General features: G+C 41.5%; 1 protein-coding gene across 1 annotated transcript in view; it reads right to left on the bottom strand.

Moving 5' to 3' along the window:
* Positions 1-1015: 1015 nt before the first annotated feature.
* The window catches only part of CDC5L (cell division cycle 5 like), a 39311-nt gene continuing 16853 nt past the window's right edge, over positions 1016-23473 (bottom strand). Inside the window, exons 14-16 of the mRNA XM_082050005.1 lie at positions 20799-20996; positions 4634-4846; positions 1016-1552 (exon numbers count right to left, since the gene is read on the bottom strand). Coding sequence (XP_081906131.1) covers positions 1448-1552; positions 4634-4846; positions 20799-20996 — 516 coding nt within the window. The 3' untranslated portion in view covers positions 1016-1447. The remainder of the gene's footprint in view (positions 1553-4633; positions 4847-20798; positions 20997-23473) is intronic.

Below are 23473 nucleotides of genomic sequence, written 5' to 3' on the forward strand. Positions count from 1 at the left end.
TCATGATTAGGTTATGGTTGGACTCTATGATCTTACGGGTCTCTTCCAACCAAACTGATTCTATGATTCCATGAATTAAAAGCACTGGGAATAGCTGACAAAATTTTAAATATCTAACTCAAGTGTGGTCTGACTAAACAGTACTCAGAGAAAGATTCTGGATGAGATTTAGAAAAGTACCTCAGTGGAGAGGAAATAAAGGATTCACCCCTTCTGATAATCCCATTCCTACCCTTCAGACAAACAGTCAAAGCAGCTAAAGAATGAAAACCTGTTGAGATGCGATGGGAGGAGGAGCATCTGCAGGGCTGCTCTGGGCAACAACAAAAGTGAGTAACCAGCTCTCAACGAGCAACAGGCAACACTACCAAGGATTTCAGAAGTCCTGCATGCTCAGGACATACTCCATAAACCCCTGAGCGATGGTGTGCAATGGTGACCTTGTGAGACGATGTGCCTGTGACACACCAGTTGATCAGAGTTGATCAGATCATCCCAAAAACTGAACAGAACAAGCAACTGAGTTCTGGTGCTTGTGACGTGTTAGGACAGACGGACGTGGCCTTTGCAACCACATTCCACAAGGTCCGGGCCAATGCAGAACTGTGATGTTACTCAAGTCCCTCAGCCCACTGTACAAAAGGAAAAGGTGCATCAACTAGATGGAGGGAAGATGCATTGTGCAGAGATTATTTTAAAAGCATTAGTACTGAGAAAATGAAAGGGTGTATTTTCTGCTGAAATCTATGGGAACAGTTAAGGCTACACTGGGTGATTTTATAAAATTTGAACCCAGCATGTTTCAGGATGGTGAAGTTATATTTACTGCCAGTATGACCATCTGAACATCTTGATGTAAATGAAGAGTGTTTAGTCACACACACAAAGAATCATGAACATGGTATTACAGAGATGACAATTATCCTGCATAGGTCCTTCCCATCACAAATTACAAGTCTTGGAAAATAAAAGCAGCAGCAGTGGAAGGGAAGAAAGATAATTTATCAGAAACATAGGCAGGGAGGGGATAAGGGACAGGGGAGGATTCCATTTTAGTTAAAAGACAGGCATTTTATTTCTTAATTATTTTTTAACATTCCAGGTTTATTCAAAAGACATTATTCTGCAGGCATGTATCTTACAGGACTTAAGACACATAAAACACTAGGAATAATGTGATAATCCTAGCAAATGAAGACATGGATAAAATCATACCAGATTGATTTTTTTTCTTTTAATAAAATTTTGGACATTTCAATGCAATTTATAATATTTGACAAAGCCATTCATACCTAGAGCATTTGGAAAAGTTCATCAAAAGAACAAAAACTTGACAAGATGCAAACAGCAGACTACACTTGATTTCTGCAACTGATGGCAATAGCTGCTGGAGAAGTATCTGTACACTTTAAAAATATTACATCAGTGACAAATGGAATTTTGTGCTTTAATACTTTGCTTGAAAAGTCTCTTTATCCAACATGAAGTCAGCAAATCTCTGCTGGAGCTCCTTTTCTCTCTCCTGCTGCCGCTGCACATCTTCCTTCAGACACTGAAAGGGAAACAGAATTAAGCAACCAGTCAGTTCTTCCTATAGTCACACCCATGAACATCTTTAGCAAAGGTTATATAAGTCTACCTTTAGCAAAGGTTTTATTTTACTTCCTTCAGAGGAAAGGGTCAGAAGTGAGACAGCAGACTGCTGAAATTCCTTATTTTAAATATAAATGCAAAACAGCAGTTGATGTGGTGTATCAAGAATCACTGTTATCTTATTTCAGAGATCAGGTATCTTACGCTGGTTCTGACAGTAGTTAATACAAGATGCTTCAAACAGAGAGATTTCAAATTGGAAACCTGTCACAAGCAGTGCACTGTATTTAACAGTTAGCCATGGATTCTTCTTCCATGAGTTTGTTCAAAACCTATTTTTGTAACCTTCCTAATTAACTCAGCATCTTGCAACAAAGGCTTCCACATCTGCCTTCACTCTTGTATCACAAGACACAGTAAATGTATTCTGAGGATTAGCTCTGAGTAAAGTGCCATTTACTAAAACCAGGTGCTACTAACAGTTATCAAGCTATTTAACACATTTTTACTGTTAACTTTCACTAAATCTATTGATCGCTTCTGAGTTTGTAAAGACATCTGTCAGAACTTATAGACACAAAATCAGTTTTCAGAACTGATACATTTTATCTTTTCTACATTAAGTCATTGAGAAGATTTGAGACTCAATGGAACCTTCGCTTCTGGAAAAGAAAATTGGAAATAAAAATTGTGTTCAGATGAGTATTTCTTAGAAAGCAAGTCCGGCACTGGCTGAGGGTTGCCTTGTTAACTGAATAAAGGAGAGAAGAATATCCTGGATGTACTTAAACTAAGAACAGTGGCTCCGAGACACTGTATTCAGGTATCTCAGTGTACCTGTTTCTGCTAGTTCCATGCTGAAGTTAAGGCTGCTTAAGAGAAAGAGACATCTTTCCCCTCAAGGCCATGCCAACCAGTTAGAGGCCAGTAAGGCAGGTGTTGGTGTTCAGGAGCAACGGGCCAGATCACACGAGCACATGTTGTTCACCAGCAAAAGGACTGCGGGCAAAGGGCCTGAGATCTGAGGATGGCTCAAAATGGGTCCTGTGCTTGGGTCAGAACCCCAGGCAGCGCTACAGGCTTGGGGAAGAGTGGCTGGAAAGATGCCTGGCAGAAAAGGACCTGGGGGTGTTGGTGGCTGAACATGAGCCAGTGTGTGCCCAGGTGGCCAAAAAGGCCAACAGCATCCTGGCTTGCATCAGGAATAGCGTGGCCAGGAGGACCAGGGCAGTGACTGTTGCACTGTTCTCAGCACTGGTGAGGCCAAACCTCAAATCCTGGGGTCATTTTTGGGCCCCTCATGACAAGAAAGCCCTTGAGGTGCTGGAGTGAGTTGAGAGAAGGGAACGGAGCTGGGGAAGGGGCTGGAGCACAAGCGTGATGGGAGTGGCAGAGGGACCTGCAGGGTTCAGCTGGAGAACAGGAGGCTGAGGGGAGACCTTATCCCTCTCTGCAACTGCCTGAAAGGGGAATGACCTATTAGAGAGCAGCGTAGGGAAAAGGGACCTGGGAGTCCTGGTGGACAACAGGATGACCATGAGCCAGCACTGTGCCCTTGTGGCCAGAAAGGCCAAAGGCATCCTGGAGTGTATTAGAAGGGGGGTGGTCAATAGGTCAGAGAGGTTCTCCTGCCCCTCTACTCTGCCCTGGTGAGACCACACCTGGAATATTGTGTCCAGTTCTGGGCCCCTCAGTTCCAGAAGGACAGGGAACTGCTGGAGAGAGTCCAGCGCAGGGCAACAAAGATGATGAAGGGAGTGGAGCATCTCCCTTATGAGGAATGGCTGAGGGTTCTGGGTCTCTAGTTTGGAGGAGACTGAGGGGTGATCTCATTAATGTTTATAAATATATAAAGGGTGAGTGTCAGGAGGATGGAGCCAGGCTCTTCTTGGTGACAACCAGTGATAGGACAAGGGGCAATGGGTATAAACTCGAACACAAGAGGTTCCACTTAAATTTGAGAAGAAACTTCTTCTCAGTGAGGGCGCCAGAGCCTGGCCCAGGCTGCCCAGGGAGGTTGTGGAGTCTCCTTCTCTGCAGACATTCAAACCTGCCTGGATACCTTCCTGTGTAACCTCATCTGGGTGTTCCTGCTCCGGTGGGGGGGTTGGACTAGCTGATCTTTTGAGGTCCCTTCCAAACCCTAACATTCTGTGATTCTGTAAGGCTGGAGCATGGAGGGTGTTGGTGTCTTCTCCCAAGTAACAAGTCAGAGGATGAGAGAAAATGGCCTCAAGTTGCACCAGGGGAGGTTTAGATTGGATATTAGGAAAAAATTCTTCACAGAAAGGGTTTTCAGGTGTTGGAACAGGCTGCCCAGGGAAGCAGTGGAGTCACCATTCCTGGAGGGGTTTAAAGACGTGTAGATGAGGGTCATAGGGACACGGTTTAGTGCTAGAGTTAGTTTATGGTTGGACTGTATCATGTTAATGGTGTCTTCCAACCAAAATGATTCTATGATTCTAAACTATACAGCACCTCTCAGCTTCTGCAACTGAGAACCATGTGGAAAGCCCGTACTGAAATGGGGTTATTGTCCTGATTTATACAAGACCAACCATGTGCAAGTCTGACAACAATACAGCTTCAGGGAGGAACTGACATGTCAAAGGAAAGCAGAATCTCCTGTAGCATACACTGGCATTTGGTCCACTGACTTTAAAGGAAGCAGGAGGCTTTACACAAGTTTCAGATCTACCCTATGTTCTAACAGTAATTAAAACCAAAATGAGTTAAATTAAGATAGATATTGAACTCCTGCTGATACGCATTGCAGAAGACTAATAAAATAAACCACATGAGGAAATAAAATAGAAACAAACTTACAAAACACACTAGTAGATTAGTCCTATCTTGTAATATGTCACAGAATCTTTGACATTGATGTGAATGGCAGAAGAGTTTGGTAACAGCCAGAAGCGTAATTTAAATAGACCATTAAAAACTTCTACCAACTCAGGCTGTGAACCTCAGAGCCCAGGCACTGAAAAAACATCGTTTTCCACTATTTGACCTAAGGTATCACACTCAGGAATCTCACCTCCAGTCTCCGTGGGATTGCAGCATCTTCATGTTTCTTCAGCTCCTCAAAAGTACGTAGCTCCAGATGTGCCTGTTCGATCTGGTCCCATAAATCATTCAGTTGTTTGATGAGGCCCATCGCCCGAGACTGATAACCACCAAGCAAGATCTTCAGCTTCTTCTCCATCTTGGCAGCCCTCTTTGCTTCAGTTGTCATGTGTCCTCTGTTTATCTGTCAGAAGGAAACCAATAATCATTCTATCTATCCAGAACTCAAGTCAAGAGGGACAAAAAAAAAAGCAGTGAAGATAAATCTGTGGAACTGTATGGAGCTGATTGAGTTACTTGATTTCTACTAACAATTGTGTTGTACATTTTACGACGACCTCAATTTCTGGACTAAAACCTTTACAATGTATGCACTATTCCAGGGTGAAGTCCACTAGTCAAAACAGGGGGTGACGACACAAAATATGAGCATGCTTTATGGACAGGAATTACTGCAGTTGCTAAGCTGAGCAAGCAGCCAAGTCAGAGACGATATCTTGCTACGTCACCTCCCACTTACACAGGAGATGTTCTTTGCCTTAGTAAAGGAAACTAAATAAAGATATTATGTTCCTCCATTTAAAAATTACATTCTTATTCTGAAAAACCAGCCACATCCTGCAGTCCTTCTACATGCCCTTACAGGATTCAGTAAAATCACATTCTGTAAAATAAAAAAGCAATTCGGAATGTTAAGGCAGCTCTGAGTCTCTCTTGCAGAGGACCATAATTAAAACATTTAGACTGGTCTGAGTGGTAAATGAATGGCAACGAGGGGGCACGGAGGCACTGCAAGGAACAGCAGAAGGACTATTAGAATGACAGCTAAATCCTACCACTATGCACATTCTCAGGACAGCCAGATCAGGAGACAAAGGACTAAGACTAAATCCTGATAACTCGCAGAGGTGGGAAAGGATGGAGACACCAACTACTGTCTGCTTCTAAAAGGTGTGAAATGCAAATCCAAAAAACTCCCTCCAAAACAAAAACAAAACGTGGTCCTGAGAAGAACCCAGGTGTCATGATGACAACTCAACATGTGGTGTCATCATAAAGCACCCGAGAAAGACCGCTTGGACTCCAGTGTCTCAGTGGCTGAACGCTGGACAGATTACTTGATTAAGGGGACAAGGCCAGGTTGGATGTGGCTTTAAGCAACTTGATCTAGTGAAAGATGCACCTGTCCATGGCAGGGGGGTTGGACTAGATGACCTCAAAATGTCCCTTCTGACCCAAGCCTTTTAATGATTATGTCTTAGTGTTAATAAGCATGTGCGTATGAGACTGCAATAGGTGAAATTGGTTTAGTCTTAAAATAATCTCACCATCTATAAGATCACCCATTTAGTTTTACTACATCGCTATAATGCTGCAACACTATTCCCTCCTAACTCCAAACCAAAATCCTGTAGCTCTCCAGTAACGCTTCTTTTGTGCAGAGCTTTTCCCTTATGGATCTCAAAGCAATAAGGTAAGATTATCTTTAGCTGGCAGACAAATACTGAGATAGGAAAATTAATCAGGTCCCTGTGTAAGAGGCAAAAGCTAGAAGCAAAATCTCAGAATTTATAATGCAATAGTGTACGCAACAGATGTGACAAATCGATGAGATTAAAATGTGGTATCAAAACCACAAAGCAATTGGCATGTTAGAAGTGAATCTCTCTTCCCTCTGTCATTCCAGTAAGTGCTACCTGGTCTGCCTTGGATTTAGATGTTGTAGTTTCCCCAAAATTGTCAAGGTCAGTCCTCTAAACCCATAATCCAGACATAATCCATCAATGGTCAAGTGACACAAGTTACAAAACACAAATAAACAAGCATAATCATGTTAACATGTTATAAATAGCAAAGGCAATAGCATAAAATAAATCTTTAACACTGAATGGCAAACCAACAAATAACACAGGAATGTACCACTGAACAAAACTGTGGAGAGGTACAGCATTTCACAGCTCTAAATATGGACATATGGATTTCCTGGTTGTTTAATTTTCTATGCTACTTCATTTAAAAAAATAAAAGAACACCCTTTTTTTCCGAAAATGTTGTGTGAAAGATGCCAAACTCAACGAAGAACGGATCAGGCTTCTCACATTTTGATTTTTGCTACTGTTAAAAGATACATTAGTGCAAAGATGAAGAAAAATGTGTAAATTTCTCAAGTGTTAAAATATAAAAGCCTAACTCAGAACCACAGTGGTTAAGTCACCTATCCTTGCCTCATTCCTTTAAAAATCAAAGCTTTGCTGGTGATTCTTAGAATCATAGAATGTCCTGAGTTGGAAGGGACCCACAAGGATCATTGAGTCCAACTCCTGTCTCTGCAGATGACAACTCCACAGTTCTTACATACAAAGGAATTACCACTGATTAACCAAAAAGTAGATGATTTTAACTGCTTTGAACTTCACAGTTACCCAAGGTAACATCTTTAACCACTGAAACTAAACTCCATCGGGAAGGAACTACCTTCTGATCTGTTCTTTACAGTGGTAACTACAGTCAGACAACCCCAGCCACGAGACTAGAGCAGCCATCCCAATCTGGCTGGACTTGATGATCTTAAAGGTCTTTTCCAACCAAAATGCTTCTATGATTCTACCTTATGTACCAAACAATTGCACAGTGCATTTCATCAAACTTTCAACCATCCAACTTTATTAAAATACACTGTATTATATAGCTATACGCTTCTGTAAAATGCCCTACTCCTTAACAATCTATTCATTCATTTAAAACAGTTTTAGGGGGTGGTGCAGAGATAAACAAAGTGAATGGTCAAAGGAGAAAACTGTTAATGGGGGAGTGAAAGAGAAATTTGACTGAGCTGTCTAGTTTGCTCCTGGGGAGACAGATGCAGACTGCTGCACTTTTCAGATTCTGTTTGCAGTGTAGACTTAAGCTATGCCCAAGGTGCTTTAAGCATACAGAAAGGCGCCTCTTTTCCAATATTTATATAAATCTAGAGAAAATTAAATAAATAGATTAGGGATTTGTGAGGATACTCTCTGATGGAAAAGTATGAAAGCTTTAAATGTCTTCACTGGTAAATAATATGGTATTACTGCAACAAGAAATACAGCTGTGTGGTAAATGAACTATTTTCCAATTACTGTTTCTTGGACGAAAAATGTGTGTTGAGAGCCACTGACATTTAGAGATCATGGAATAGATTGATGCATAGGCAAACAGAATTTTGTCTGACATAACAAAGATCAGTTGTCCCACGTTGCTCCCCAGCATTACACATGACATAGAGTACACTTGGTGTGAAATGAAACTTCAGTCGGAACGTCACTTTTCTAGAACAGGTTAAAATAGACCATTTAGAAAAGTTCTACTATTGTGTTATCCTGAGTGAAGATCTGTCAACAAACTGATTTTCTAATAAAATGTTAAACACTGAGTACGTGAAGACATTAAATACAGCTATAAGCGCTATCTCCAACATACAGAAAAGAGACTGGATCAGGGCATCATGTCCAGAAGTCCTGAAATATCTGCATGCTCTAAATATCACCAGTAGCAGTGGCAGTAGTGGATTAGTCTCACACTTTTACTATTTTTACTACTTATTTTTTAATCATCTTACTACTCCCTAACACCACTTCAGCTGGTTTCAGACGATGAGAACTGGACTTAATATTTCTGAGTTGTTCTGGATATAGATTCTAGTAGTTTAACTACTAGAGTTCCTCAGGTTGTATGCTGCTATTCAGCCCTTGCTTTTCTACTCATTTTCTTGTCTATCTTGGATTATTACAGGACTCACTTCTGTAAAAAGAAAAATAAGAGGAAAAAAGTCCCACAAGTATCTCAACCCAGAAATAACAGCCCTTTCTTCCTTCTCTGCTTATAGAGAGAAATGTGAACACTCACCACCTTTCCTCCTCCCTCCCAACTACAATATTTTAGGACCTACTATGAAAAGGTCAAAAGGAGGTCTCAGCTTTTGTAACAAACACTATTTATTAAAAATTGCTGACTGTTGCACGACAGCCAACAACTGCATATAATTCTAGTTCAAGCTTCGTAAAATTTTAAGGCTCAGATACCAAGGTAAAAATTGCAAGCAGTTATGAAGAGGTGTGTTTAAACAGTAGTCTACATTATTTGCTTAAAGCTAAGAAATAGATTTCAGTAAAATCTGACAACCATTTCCCTCCTAAACCCAGCAGAAAATGTAAAGACATTTGAAGGATTTCTTCACTTATTTATTTTGTACTGGTCCTTGGCTGGCTTTGGTTCCACTGACTTCTGCACCAGCTACGGTGAAATGAGAACAGCGTGTACAGACATGGGGTAAAATGATACGTGGCAAGCGTGAGAGCCTCATCCCATCCCAAATTTTTTATGTAAAAGCCTTTCCTCGCACCTAGTAGAGTTCAGTTTCAAATACTACAGTAGAGATCCAAAGAAGAGAAACCAAAACAAAGCAACAGACACAATCAGAGGTTTATAAAACATGATCTAGAAAACGGAGGCTGACTGAAAGAACAGGGGTTTTGTTTGTTTTCTCCATCTAACAAAAACAGAAAAAATGAAGACACAGCAACATGTTTTAAATATTCCAAAGACCACTGTGAACAATTAGCCTGTTCTTATGACCACTCAGAAAGGAAGAGAGATTTAAATTTGGCAAGGAAATTTTAGATAGGAGGAAGACTGCTTATGAGAACAAACATACACCAGGAAATATTTAAGAAAATCTGACCCTGAAGAAGGAGGGGTTCAAGCACCTTTAAAAATTGCATTTTCACAATTCCTCATCTCATTATGTCTACTAAGGACATCCCTCCTCAGTTCAAATGGCTGTTTTCCCCTGTACTGTTTTGGTTTCCTTCCATTAAACATGGAGCTTCTGGTAGTCCCTAAACAGCATTAAACACTCATGTCTTCTAATTCATCTTCTTAATCATGCCTGATGGATAAAAAACACAGAAGAAAACCTGCTGTATGTTCATACCAGAGCCACAGTCAAAATTAAACCAACTTGTTCCATGACCTTGGAGAATCAACAGATCATCATAAAGCTGTTTAGCTTATGCAGGGAAATCCTCTGCCAGCTTTAGCTATGCTGGCTGAACAGGTTACTCTTGGAACCTATAGAGGACTACGTCAAATGTTACTATAATTTCTTTCCTCACCTCAGACCTACAAGTGTCTCTCTCATACTCAATTCTGCTGGCAGGAGCTGGATTAACCTCATTTAAATAGCAGGGTTTGTGAACATGCCTCATTTTGGCTCAGTCTGCCAGAGCAGCTGGAAGGAGACAATGCACATGGAGATATCAGCCTTCTGCTCAACACCAGGATACATCAAACTGGTTTCACCAGTTCAAACCACCCCAGGAAAAACAATGACCACAACATCAGGGCATTTAGATGATCTGCCTTTACAAGCTTGATGGTGCACTCTACAACAACATGTTTTTAAACAAAAATTCTTTAATTACTCTACTTAAAATTATTTTTCCACTTCTGTGCTCTTGGACAGAATTCTCCATTTTTTGGCTTGAAACAGTTTAATCTGTCGACAGTTTGACCAGGCAAAACTCAGTTCAACAAGACCAAGTACCAGATTTTGCAACTGGGACGCGGCAACCCTGGCTGTAGATACAGACTGGGGGATGAGATGCTGGAAAGCAGCTTTGTGGAGAGGGATCTGGGGATTCTGGTTGACGGTAAACTGAACATGAGCCAACAGTGTCCCTGGCAGCCAAGAGGGACCCGTGTCCTGGGTGCATCCAGCACAGCATTGCCAGCCGGGCAGGGAGGCGATTGTCCCGCTCTGCTCTGCACTGGTGCGGCCTCACCTGGAGCACTGTGTGCAGGTCTGGGAGACACAGGATTAAAAAGATAGAAAGCTACTGGAGAGTGTCCAGAAGAGGGCCACAAAGTTGGTGAAGGGTTTGAGGAGGAAGCTGTATGAAGAGCGGCTAAAATCACTTCGTTTGTTCAGCCTGGAGAAGAGAAGACTGAGGGGAGAGCTCATGGCAGCCACAGCTTCCTCACAGGGGGAGGAGGAGGGACAGAGCTGAGCTCTTCTCTCCGGTAACCAGTGACAGAACCCGAGCGAATGGCAGGAAGATGTGCCAGGGGAGGTTCAGGTTGGACGTCAGGAAAAGGTTCTTCACCCAGAGGGTGCTGGACACTGGAACAGGCTCCCCAGGGAGGTGTCACAGCCCCAAGCCTGACAGCGTTCAAGAAGAGACTGGACAACGTCCTCAGACACATGGTGTGAACTGTGGGGTTGTCCTGTGCAGGGACAGGAGTTGGACTCGATGATCCTTGTGGATCCTGTCCAACTCGGGACATTCTAGGATTCCCTGTAGAGCCTGCCTCTTACCTCTGAGTTAGTAAGGGTAACAGTTAACTCTGCTGGAAACTGAGGCTTGGGGTTACTATCAAAGAAAAAAAAAAAAGCATTGCCAGTGTAGAACAATTTTTCATGGAAACATACAGTCACAGGTGATCCTCAAATGACGGCACTGCTAGTATGCAACTGCAACTTCACCAATGAAACTATATTAAATGTTCAAAGTTTGCATGGGAATATAAAGCTACCTTTCCCCAGTTTAATAGGGAAGCCTTGACATAAACTCCTATATTGTACTGTGTTACGTAGATCATATATGATTACGACTTATTGGTACATGCAGAAGGCTGTTCTCTCTACTCACAGTCAAAACCCAAGAGCAATCTCCATGTCAACCATTATTTCAGAAATTATGATTACCTGCCGTCAAATATCGTAACAGGAATTAGTAGGACTGTTGAGTAAAGACAGTACAGGGTACACCAAGAGCAAATGTCCCCACAGAAGTTTATACCATCCAACTACCTAGACCTAAAATAATCCAGAAAGTTACTGCATAAGTTAACAGTCACTGCTGCTGTGCAATGATGACATTAAAGCCCTCTTGGAATATTTTTATTTGGGAATTGCTTCTAAGACTAGTAGTATTATTGGTGATACCCATATATCACAATCACAGTTGAAACACAGCCAGAAAAGCACAGTTTAAAAACCAATAGTTTCTTTTTACTAAGCTTTTCTGAAAACTCTCTACCTCTCCACGGAAGAAAAAATACAGTAATAGATCACAGGCAGCCAACAACTACCTCAGGTCAACGGCTTTGCTGAAGTGTAAGCAAACATGGGTTACTGCTGTGTCCGATCATAGAATCATTTTGGTTGGAAGAGACCCTCCAACCATAACCTAACTCTAGCACTAAACCATGTCCCTAAGAACCTTGTCTAAACGCCTTTTAAACCCCTCCAGGGATGGTGACTCCATCACCTCCCATATGAGATCATATGGCAGCAAGCACAGTGTAATTACCTTCACAAACCATCGCTGCAAACCCAGAGGTCTTGGACTGGTCTCTTCCAGAGAAGAAGCTAATAATCTTGTGGAAGCTCATGCTGTAAGTCAGCGAACAGCCTGTTTTCCTCTCAGTCAGTAGCAGAAGCCCCACGATGAGCTTGCAGTAGTCACTAGCACTCTATTCCAGCGCTAAAATTACACAAGTCTAAATGAAGCAAGTTACTTTGTGAGCAGCAACTCACACTGGCCCAACATCCCCAGGTTCTGACACTACTTCACATTAGGACAGGCGCTGAAGAGCGACAGGTCTGTAGATGAGGTGGCTTCCAGTAACAGACTCTATCCATTTATACTTTTCTCTATCCAAGCACAATTTTCAACAGTGATGGTGTGCAAAGGCATTTTGCAATGCAGAGCTTTGTTAATGCTGAACTTTAAGGACATAAGTTCCCATTATGAACTGTATTTGCAAACATGAAACCTGATTTCACTAATGGAGGAAAACATGGAGGGAAAAAACCTCCCACCAGACTATGAGCAACTGGCCAAACAAAAAGTAACTGCTATGCAGCCTAAGATTATGTTTAATGAACTTTTTAACTGCTCAATTCCAATGTGTTGGCACATTCTGGACTGAGGACATGCAGAAAAATCCTTTTTTCTACACAAAAAAAGGAGTTATCTAGCCATGCCACTTATGACCCTAGAAAGAAGGCTAACACAATGGTCCAATTTGAAGACGAATTTCAGACTCATAGGCAAGATGACAGAAATTCAATATGAAGCATTCTCTTACTGATGTTCATCTGCTTCCTTCCCAAGGTCCCAAAGTAAATCAACAGTAAGAGAACTGGTGAAAAATTGGTAGGATTCTTTTCTGAAAATAACTGTTTAACAGCAAAAATATAGTTCTGTTCCCCAATGCTGTTCAATCGGTATTCTGGGAAATGTCATTGCTTTAAAAGTTGGTTAGATTTGAATAAAACTAGATCTGCTTTCCTCCTGCCTGCTCACCGTGATGAAGGTTTTGGGGTGGGCGGGGGGGGTGTAGCTGCTAAATGCAAATGTAATTTGAGGGGAAAACCAAGGACATAAGAAGTTGATTCACCTAAAGGACAGTAAACAATGTGTTTTGGATTGGTTTGTTTTTTTCAGAGTTTTAACATGCAGAGATACAAAGTTCCAGCTTGACTCAACAAGCTGTAAATGGAAAAGACAACTACTTTCCAGGTATAACAAGTGCATTTAAAGATTCAGCAGTTTTAGATAGCGTTTTTCATTCACAGGTTTACAAGTGCTTCACAAACTACACAGAGCTCCATAAGGTAGATGTTACTCCTTTTCCAGTGACAGAAGAACCAAGGAAGACATTAAGACCTAGTTTTGTTTCACTGATCTGAAGTGCTCTAGATGGCTCTGTAATAAAAGGAAAAAAACACACACACACACACACAAAAAAAGAAACACAAACAAACAAGCAAACAAACAAACAAACCAGGAAACTCAAGAGGGAAATTCAACTCCTAAATGGGCCAAGTTGCCCTCAGGAGCTGCCTTAGCTTTTCCCAAAACCAGGGGAAGCTTAAGGCAACTGCAGCTTTGTTCTAGTTATGAGGCTAAAATAAGGTGTATCAAATCTGAATTCACGAGACTTGCTCAAAAACAGGCAAGGAATACTCACCTGCACTAGAAAGAAAACACAAGATTTCTGGCTAAATCTGGTGTGTTTTTTCTTACTGTAAACATAAGTTATCCTTGGCAATATGGCTCACCTTCATTGTGGATCTCACAATCCAAAATTCTGCAAGCAAAGACGTGATGTCTTATAGCTAAGCTGGTCTACTACCCAGCTACTGTGGAAAGGGGTCTGCTGCTTAATCTAAAAATAATTAATTTACTGTCAATTCAATGAACTGATCCAGATTACCACAGAGCACTGGTACAAGGTCAGAGGTAAAGGCAAGTGGCAGCTGGATAAAAATAAGTAACACTGACTCTTTTTGGCACAAGCTAAAACATTAGAGCACCCTGACTGTAGCACAAACTACATGGTAACCATTCTAGTAAACAGTAACAGTGTTTTCACACACAGGTGAAGATAATTCCTACAGGACCTGTCATGTATCTGTGCTACCCAGTATATACCCTCCAAAACTGCTGCGCTAAATACACATACTCCAATTAATCAACCGTACGTTAAGCAGAGATCAGACACTGCAACAGTGGTTTTGTATAAATAGCTCAATCAGATTCTCAACCGCTTGACAGTAAAGACCTCTGATAAACTCAGCTGTGACCCTCTGGTGTCAACTGCATTCCCAACAGACATTATTTAAAAAAGTGTATTCCACAAAGGCAACACAGTGGTACAAATGAATATCTGCAGGCATAAACGCAGATTCCTCAGGGATTCTGCCATATTTTAGTTTTATGAGTAATTCCTCTATTCCTAGGCTTATAAATTCTTGTTATTTTCTCCCAGTGTTTTCTCAGTAACAGCATACCTGAAAATCCAAAAGAAACTGCAAGCTTTAGAACCATGTAAACTAGAAAGAAATTAAAATACGATCTCCAATAAACTAATAAGAGATACACTCTGCTGCAAAGTGTATCATTTAATCCATAAAACTCCAGCTAAGCAACTGGTTTTCAATATAAATTAATTCACAGGGCTTGGGCTGCAACCAAAAGCAAAAATGGACACTTTGGTGTGGTAAATTATATGTATCTTGGATATCGCAAAGAATAGTTTACTGTGCTTTGACTATATGGTGTAACTAGAGCTTCCTCCCTTCTAGACTTCCAGTAGTGTTTATAATTTAGCAATCAATTGAAATTATGATGTTAACTACCACAGTTTTAATAAAAATACTTGTGTGCCGCAAGCCACCATTATGAACTGCCTTCAAAGGAAAGGTAAGGCTGGCAGGAAGTGACTGTTTTGAACTACAAAGTAAAGCAACTACCTTGTTAAATAGATGCTTCTATCTCATTTCATCTGATAAGGTTCCTGGTGTAACATACACCCTAGGTAGGAACGGTTTTCTTTATAAATATATTGCTTAGAGGAGAAGGGAGTACAAGAACAACAAACACATAGTGAAGTCCCAGAGATTCACTTACATGGACCTGAAACACCCCATCCATAATCATTTCAGTCAGAAGAGACCCTCGGAATCATCAAGTCCAGTCATAACTTAACTAACTCTGGCACACTAAACCATGTCCCTAAGAACCTCGCCTAAACACCTTTTAAATCCCTCCAGGGATGGTGACTCCACTGCCCTGGGCAGCCTGTTCCAATGCCCAACAGGCCTTTCCGGAAAGAATTTTTTCCTAATATCCAATCTAAACCTCCCCTGGTGCAACTTGAGGCCATTTCTTCTTGTCCTATCACTTGCTGCTTGGGAGAAGAGACCAACACCCCCCTTGGGATTCCTACAAAAAGCCTGAAGCTCCTCTAGTCCCTCCCAAGGAAATTCTGCTTGGGCAGCTCTTCATCCAACAGTACAGAAAAGCATCCTCACCTTTACGAAGAGCAGCAAAAAAGACGAGGCAATACTCATGCTCTTTTTTCTGCCACAGTCACCAGTCCAGACCATTTCTCACATCAGGAGCCATCCTGGCCAGGGGATGGTTCCCAATTTAAGAATAAAGCCACAGCCAAGGCCAAACCCTTAGCTGGTCTAAACCAGACTCATTCACACCAGCCAGAGCTGCTCCCTCAATTTATATTTTTGAATTGAAACATTGCTATAATTTTTATTATTACTTTTTATAAAGACATACTCATACAAACTTGAATGGAGGTCTGTTTGGGCTCAGCAGGCAGGGCCTGTCTGGCTGTAACAGCCCGTCCCTGCACACAGGGCCTGGTGCACTCCATGCTCTGCTGCTTTACCCTGACTCCTTATGTATTAAAATTGAAATTATGTTCTTCTTCAAGCAGGAAAAATTAAGAAAACCACCTCTACATCATGGTAATTTAATGCTCCAGCTATAACCCTCTGCCCAGCAAACCTTTGTCCAGTCTATCCATGTTTATGCTGTAACTAGTTTTAAATTTTCTAACTTCGTAAATACAGAAAGCTGGATTTTACCACTTTGTCAAAGTTGACATGCTAATGTTGTAACACTCTTTAGCAGTATTAAGTAACACATTCAAAGAGTCCCAGACCCTCAAAATAAAGAAATGAAAAATATTACTAATACATAGAAGTATATTTCAGTATTAAAACTACTGTGGATTTGTGCGTTACTGGTGCCTGGACAGGATATGGAGCCAAAGAGAAGCTCTTGCAACCGCTCTGCTTCACCTCCTGTAGTCCATCAATAACAGCACAAATCTGTTTGTGATATCGCCATCCATTTCAGAAAGATGAATGTCATGTCAACATATACACAACGCTGCCACCACTAAATCACTCCGACAGTGAAAACAGGCCAATTAGAGCAAGACAACAGTTTGTCCACACCATCAATTCCCCTGTAATCTCCGAGCGATGAAGACAGCACAAGAAATTGCTGGTTTTGCACGGATCTGCATGGTGTTAGCAGTCCCATATGGAAGTATTCGACAGCGACTGCCCCATGTGCAGCTGCCTCCAGCAAACATCACTAAACTCTTGTGCTTTTTCCTAATGATCTGACTGCAATTTGAAGGGGGAGAGGCAGACCCAAAACTGACCAACATCAGTTGCTGGCAAACTCTCTTTTACAGTTCCTATTCTTCTCTCAAAGGAAGTCAAGAGTACAAGCAAGTATCTTGGGGTATTGAAAGCTGAGCTAATATCCCTGCTTTTCATTAAGGCTGTCTGATACTTCCCATTAAAATATCTATTTCAACTGATATTGCTTTCAATTTTCCTTGGAAAAACAGTAAAATGAAGGTGGGTTTTGCCATTGCTGAAAATGGGTTAGGAAAAAAAAAGATTGCTGTGCTTTTTTCATTGTATATTCCTTTGTTCATTAAACTGCTATGCTTTTTATTTATTACTTCAAAAATGATTCAGTTGGTGACCTATACTTAGAAAAGCGTATTTGTATATCTTGCTTTTAGGAATGGCATTTTAAATAGGTCAGGCAGAGCTGCACTAAACTGCATTTTGCACACACTGGGGAGAGATTTTCAGCTCAAATTTAACTTTTCAGAGAGTCGGCCTGCACTCAGCGAGCTGTGAAAGGCAGCGCCGAACGATCGCTGCACCTGCAGCTGTGAGCACAGCAGCTCTGCTGGCCCCAGGGGCCACACTGACCTGGGGTGTGTGATATTTTTGACATGTACATAAGGTTGCGCTCTCGCTTTACCGTAAATGCACCAAACAATCAGCTATGCCCAGCAGCGCTCCAGGCTCCCAGATAATCTGAAAAGATGTAGCGACATTTGCGAGACATGGAGTCTCACAATTGCAACAACTGATCGTAGACACAGTAGCTGGATTTTGTTAACTGGCTTCCATGGAGTCCCATGCAATGTTGGTAGCAAACAAAACCCAATTTTTATTTTATTTTTTTTTTATGGCAAGACCTCTGATTTGCATTTTGCTTCCTAGGTGACTGTCTTGTGACTACAGAGCAATGAGCACTTACAGAACGAACAAATGCAAGAGGAGTTTGATGAATGGATGATTTGTGTTGGTCTCTTCTCCCAAGTAGCAAGTGATAGGATGAGAGGAAATGGCCTCAAGTTGCGCCAGGGGAGGTTCAGATTGGATATTAAGAAAAAATTCTTCAAAAAAAGGGTTGTCAGGCACTGGAACAGGCTGCCCAGGGCAGTGGAGTCACCATCCCTAGAGGGGCTTAAAAGGTGTTTAGACGAGGTTTAGTGCAGGAATTAGGTTATGGTTGGACTCAATGATCCTGAGGGTCTCTTCCAACCAAAATGGTTCTATGATTCTACTTGACCTTATTTTCTTTACTTCAATATCCTTAATAAGCATACTACCACCAACTACTCCTTTAAATATTTGGAGGAGATGAACAGAAATTAACAGCACAAGAAAGGCCACCCAGAAGCAACCAAATTAGACTGCAGAAACAGTGTGCAGTGCAAGGGAACAGGGCCACACGCTGAGCAATTTAAAAGAAAATAAAATCACAGACTGGTTGGGGTTGGAAAGGACCTCTGGAGATCACCTAATCTAACCTACCTGCTAAAGCAGGTTCACCAGAGCAGATCACACAGGAATGTGTCCAGGTGGGTTTGAATGTCTCCAGAGAAGGAGACTCCACAACCTCTCTGGGCAGCTTGTTCCAGGGCTCTGGCACCTCAAAGTAAAGATGTTTTTCCTCATATTCAGACGGAACTTACTCAGTATTCAAATATTCAACAGCTACCCATTAAGCAAATACCATCTACCCTCTGCAGTAAACGAGCCTGTGGAAAAACTACGCTGTAATAATGAAATTAAAGACTGTTTCATAATGCATATGCACAGGCAAATTAGGGCTGTCTGTGCATTCCCCAACTTAAACTGTTTGACTTTGCAACTTCAATAACGCACTCCTAATGCAGTTTTGGGCGTAAGGTATTTAAATTCCAAAAGCGTTTGTGTACAAATTAGGTAGAGCCCCCGGATTGCTGGTGTGATGCCAGCGCAGCCCCCTGGTTTTGTGAAAGCAGAGCGGAGCATTGGAGTGTGCGAGAGCGTTGGAGCGTGCGAGAGCGTTGGGCAGGGCGATGGTGCTCTCTGCTGGGTGAGCCGCAGGATGACAAGCGCTCCGGCATCAACGCTCAACTACGAGCAGGTGAAACTGCTCCTGGACCGAGCGGTTGACTAATAACTGTGAAATCTACACCTGGATTACATCCTTGTCTGACAGACTTTACAAAACACACATTCACACTGTACGTCACGTGTGCAAATGAGTGAAAATTCAGCCTTTCTAGCCCTCTCTTGTGTTATTTCTGTGGTAGCAGCTGTCTGAGGAGGTTTACTTCTAGGAACAGTAGCTCTGTTGATGTTAAATACAGAATAACTTTTTTTTTTTAAAAAAAAAACAACTTTCTTTTACCATGGAAAAAAAATAATCTCATGCCTGCATAATTTAGAGAGACTTTTAGGCTAAAATGGTATTCTGGAAAACAGCTAATTACTTACTGGGAGTCAGAACAAACACATGTGCCATGGGATGAAACCATTTAAAAGCAGCTTAGTTTATATCATGAAAGGTATACGGTTTGGTGTTTTATTTGGGGGGTTTGGGTGAAATTCTAGAGAAGGGACAGAACAAGAGTGATTAAGTGACTGTTCCACTGTACTGGGCACTGGTGAGGCCTCACCTTGAATCCTGTGTTCACTTTTGGGCCCCTCATCATAAGAAGGGCACTGAACTACTAGAGAGAGTTCAAAGGAGGTGACGAAGCTGCTAAGGGGCCTGGAGCACAAGTCTGATGAGGAGAAACTGAGGCAACTGGAGAACAGGAGGCTGAGGGGAGACGTTATCACTGTCTACAACTGCCTGAAAGGAGGTTGTAACATAGGGGGTATTGGTCTCTTCTCCCAAGTAACAAGTGATAGGATGAGAGGAAATGGCCTCAAGTTGTGCCAGGGGAGGTTTAGATTGGAAGAAAAAATTCTTCACAGAAAGGGCTGTCAGGCACTGGAACAGGCTGCCCAGGGAAATGGTGGAGTCACCATCCCTGGAGGGGTTTAAAAGGCATTTAGACAAGGTTCTTAGGGACATGGTTTAGTGTTAGGTTATGGTTGGACTCAATGATCCTGAGGGTCTCTTCCAATCGAAATGATTCTATGGTTCTATGAGAAATCAGCACCAAAAGGTTTGAACTGCTTTCTTCTACTTAGTGCACTGTACCCCAAATGACTTCCTCACCACACACAACTCTCAATCCCAGGACATCTTACCAAATCTTAATGCCGCCTGGACTTCAGGCCCATGACTGTTGCATTTTGAAAAACTGCTGCAAGCACGTTGACACTGAAGAACTCTGTTCTCCGCAACTCAGCAGAAAAAGATGCAGTTTCAATTCTTGGTTCCCTAATAGCAGTGTCCTGCCATAGTACTCAAACCACATGCAGACACATGGGTGAGATGTTGCTATCTGAGCTCTGGCATTTTGCACTTGCAGGAAAAAATAGTTATGCAAACAGACAACAGCAAACTCAAAATTTTAGTTTAAAATGCACTCATAAGGAAGCCTACTATTTCATGATAAAGTGGAACAAATTCACAAACATCCATTGTTCTCTTTTTTGAAAGGAATCACTGGAATTGGCAGAGAATGCCAGTCCAGCAAGAACTCAGCATGATCTGGACCTTCCCATAGGCAATAACCAGAAACCAAATTTTAAGTTGTAAAGAGAACTTGAACAGAGTTTTGGGATGTTTTTACGCATCTATCTCTGAAGTATCTCATACCAGCCACTATCAGGGACAAAGTGCCAAACTAGAAAGATCAGTTATCTGATCAACATGGAATTAAAAGAGAGCAGAACCTGAACTTCTGTCCAGTTGAGAATGAAGTGGGTGAGATAAGCAGCATTACAGTTAATACTGAAAAGAAAAACTGACTGTGGGAATACTCCAGGGACATTTAAAGAAATGGAAGAGGATAAGAGAAGGTGATTTAAACACCTCGAGAACACCTATGAACTCCTCAGAAGAAATCCTTAACATCCTTTTCAAAGGAATCTCACCAAAAGACCTGAGTGGTTTCTAGAGTAACCTGTAATGCTTACACAGGAAAAAAAAAATAAAGAAAAAATAGAAAGAAAACACATGGCGAGATAATGAAAAAAAAAAAAGCAGGTGCTAAAAGCAGAAAAAAGTGGCACTGACCTCAAGCCTCTTTTCAAGTGACTCTATCCTGTCTTTTTTGCTGGCCAAGTTAGCTCTTGTGTAGCGGTTCTGTCCAGGCAGGTATAACACTTGGCTGTAACATTCTTCCCACACCTGGTTATACGCTTCACTTGAGAGCTCTCCATGCCCCATTCCTTGCCTTACCACTTCCATCTCTTGTGCCAGTAGATCCTGTGCCTGTTGGAAATGATGAGAAATAAACTGAAGTTACACTATGCAGAACACAAGAAAATGCCTCTTGTTTTCAGTCCTTCAGTGTACAATTGATAGGCGCAGTTTTTCTCCTTTCATACTAAAAGCTCACCATCAGTTTAAGCTAACTATGAAATCTAACACAGATGCTGTGGACTATAAATGAAACCCAGGCTACAAGGCTACTCACAGTGCAACTATCCCTCATTTTATATAATTTGGCCCAACCTGACATCACTCTGCTGTAGCTAATGAAAGCTGTGGCACCGCTAGATATTTCATCTTGCTGCAGAAGAGATAAAAGCAAGGACCTTGAGGGGAGGGAGAACAGTACAGACAGAAGCAGCTGTTCTGAAACAAAAACCACTTTTCATTTTCTTTTGCTTGCCCTTCTCCAGACAGTCTGGAAAGTCAACTCCAGACATTAACGGGTGAGCTGTGTAAGCTCCCTTGCAGTAAATCCTACTCTGACTTTAACTTACATATGCTCTGTTGACAGAGAACTACTAGTGAGATACGAGCATTCTGCTGTTTCCAGGTTAGTTTACAATGTCACTTAACAGTGAACCGAAAAGATTCATGTTTTTCTCACAAATCTTAATATTCCTGCCAAAGAGCCTGACCCACTAAACTACATAGGCACCTAGATCCTTCAAATTTTATTTGTAAATAAAAAACTAAAATATCTTTGCTGATCTGGACTTCGTTGGTTATGAATGTATATTATACGTGCGCCACAGATTTCCATATCAGCCACAGATGTCTCGCTGCAAGCAGACATATGCTTTGTAACAGCATATTTCCCAGGAAGTAATTCAAGTGTCACTAGGTAAGATAATTCCAGGGATACAGGGGAAAGGAAAATTAATACCTTGCCCTCGATGGTCAAGACAGATAACACAGGGGTACTTCAACTACACCTAACAAAGTTAAATATTATGAAGGTTCACTATCAATTAGCCTTTATTTGTACAATGTGAGGAGCTACTTAAACCTATCTAGTTGTGGCACCAAAACAGTTCCACAGCTTTAAGACCTCAGCACACCATGTGTAGCACCGCTGCTAATCCTGCCCAAAACACCACTTCGCATCAGGAAAAGAAAGGAGCATTTTAAGGAGACAGTTTAGTAGGAAGATGTTCTAAAAACAAATGGAGAAATAAGGCAACATAAACAAGGCCTGGATGAGAGCCCAGAGATAGGAAAACTTCCTGTTTTGAATTTGATTTTACACAAAGAGGGAATATTACACCTTATGTTAGAGAGCAAGCAGGAGCAAGGATGCAAAAAACTTCTGCCCATCACTTAGGAGACAAAACTTTCAGGGACTCTGAAGATTCCAGACAAAAACTATGAGACTGTAATAGTCTCTACGTGGCAGAAAACCTAATTCTTGTTGCACTTCAAAACAACCAGAGAAAGCACTCAGAGCATGTTCTCAAGGGAACAATCTGGCACTGGCAGGGCAGTGAAATTCATGACCCAACTGTATTTTCCATCTTTAACTTGTTCTGCTTAGAAATCTTCAAGTATAATTATTATACATAAATTGGAAGCACATACTGTTCAGTGTTTCTCTTTTTAGGCTCTTGATTCATTGGTCAGATATAGTCAAGGAGATGGATTTAAAATCTGCTTGTGTATCTTTAGAGTCACTATAAAATAATATGGGATTTAGGTGTAGAGATACCACACCTATTGTCGGGATGCGAGTCTCAGATAGCAGGAGTCGGCCTAAAACAGGTGACTTGGTGGCACGTGATTTTGCCCTTTTCACTTATTTTTATTCCTGTAAGCATTTGGTGAAAGTTTACTGGCACAACTTCACAGGTGAAACTCTTCGAAAGAGCCAACCACAGCACTGTGTGCCTGAACTATCTGTCACTTGCCAGCGAAAAGCAACATCTGCAGCTGCTTAAATAAATGAACCACCCGAAACAGAACCCTTGGTATAGGACTGCTATTTAATTTGGGATTACAACGTAAAACAGGACAGAGTGCCCAGACCACCTATTTATGTCATTCAGCAACAACCTATGCTGCCTATTCAGTGCTTTTTAACCAGGTGGGCTTTAAAATCAGTTGCCACAGCCCAGCAGGCTCTGCACAAGCACAGCTCTGTTGGATCAAGCTTGACAAGCATAATTAAACAACTTGATTTGCTGCTCCAAGTTATAAGCTGGCTATCACGGTCATATTTAGTCTGCACTGCTATGAAAAAATGCTTAGGAATTATGGATTAACAAGCTACACAGGTAGCAGAAGGTGGATATCACATCTAGTTAAAAGTCTCAACAGTTTAACATCAATTTCCAGAAACAGAAAAGTAGAACTTGGTAACTGTCTGGATATTATAGCTCCTGCCTTACTTCAAATGATAAGCAATCACAACACATTCAAAGTAGTATCTAAAAGACAGCATCTTTGGACAAATACCACATCTCATCATTCCGTTGAGTGCC

This window comes from Streptopelia decaocto, assembly GCF_964273445.1.
Source record: "Streptopelia decaocto genome assembly, chromosome: 3".
Taxonomy (NCBI): domain Eukaryota; kingdom Metazoa; phylum Chordata; class Aves; order Columbiformes; family Columbidae; genus Streptopelia; species Streptopelia decaocto.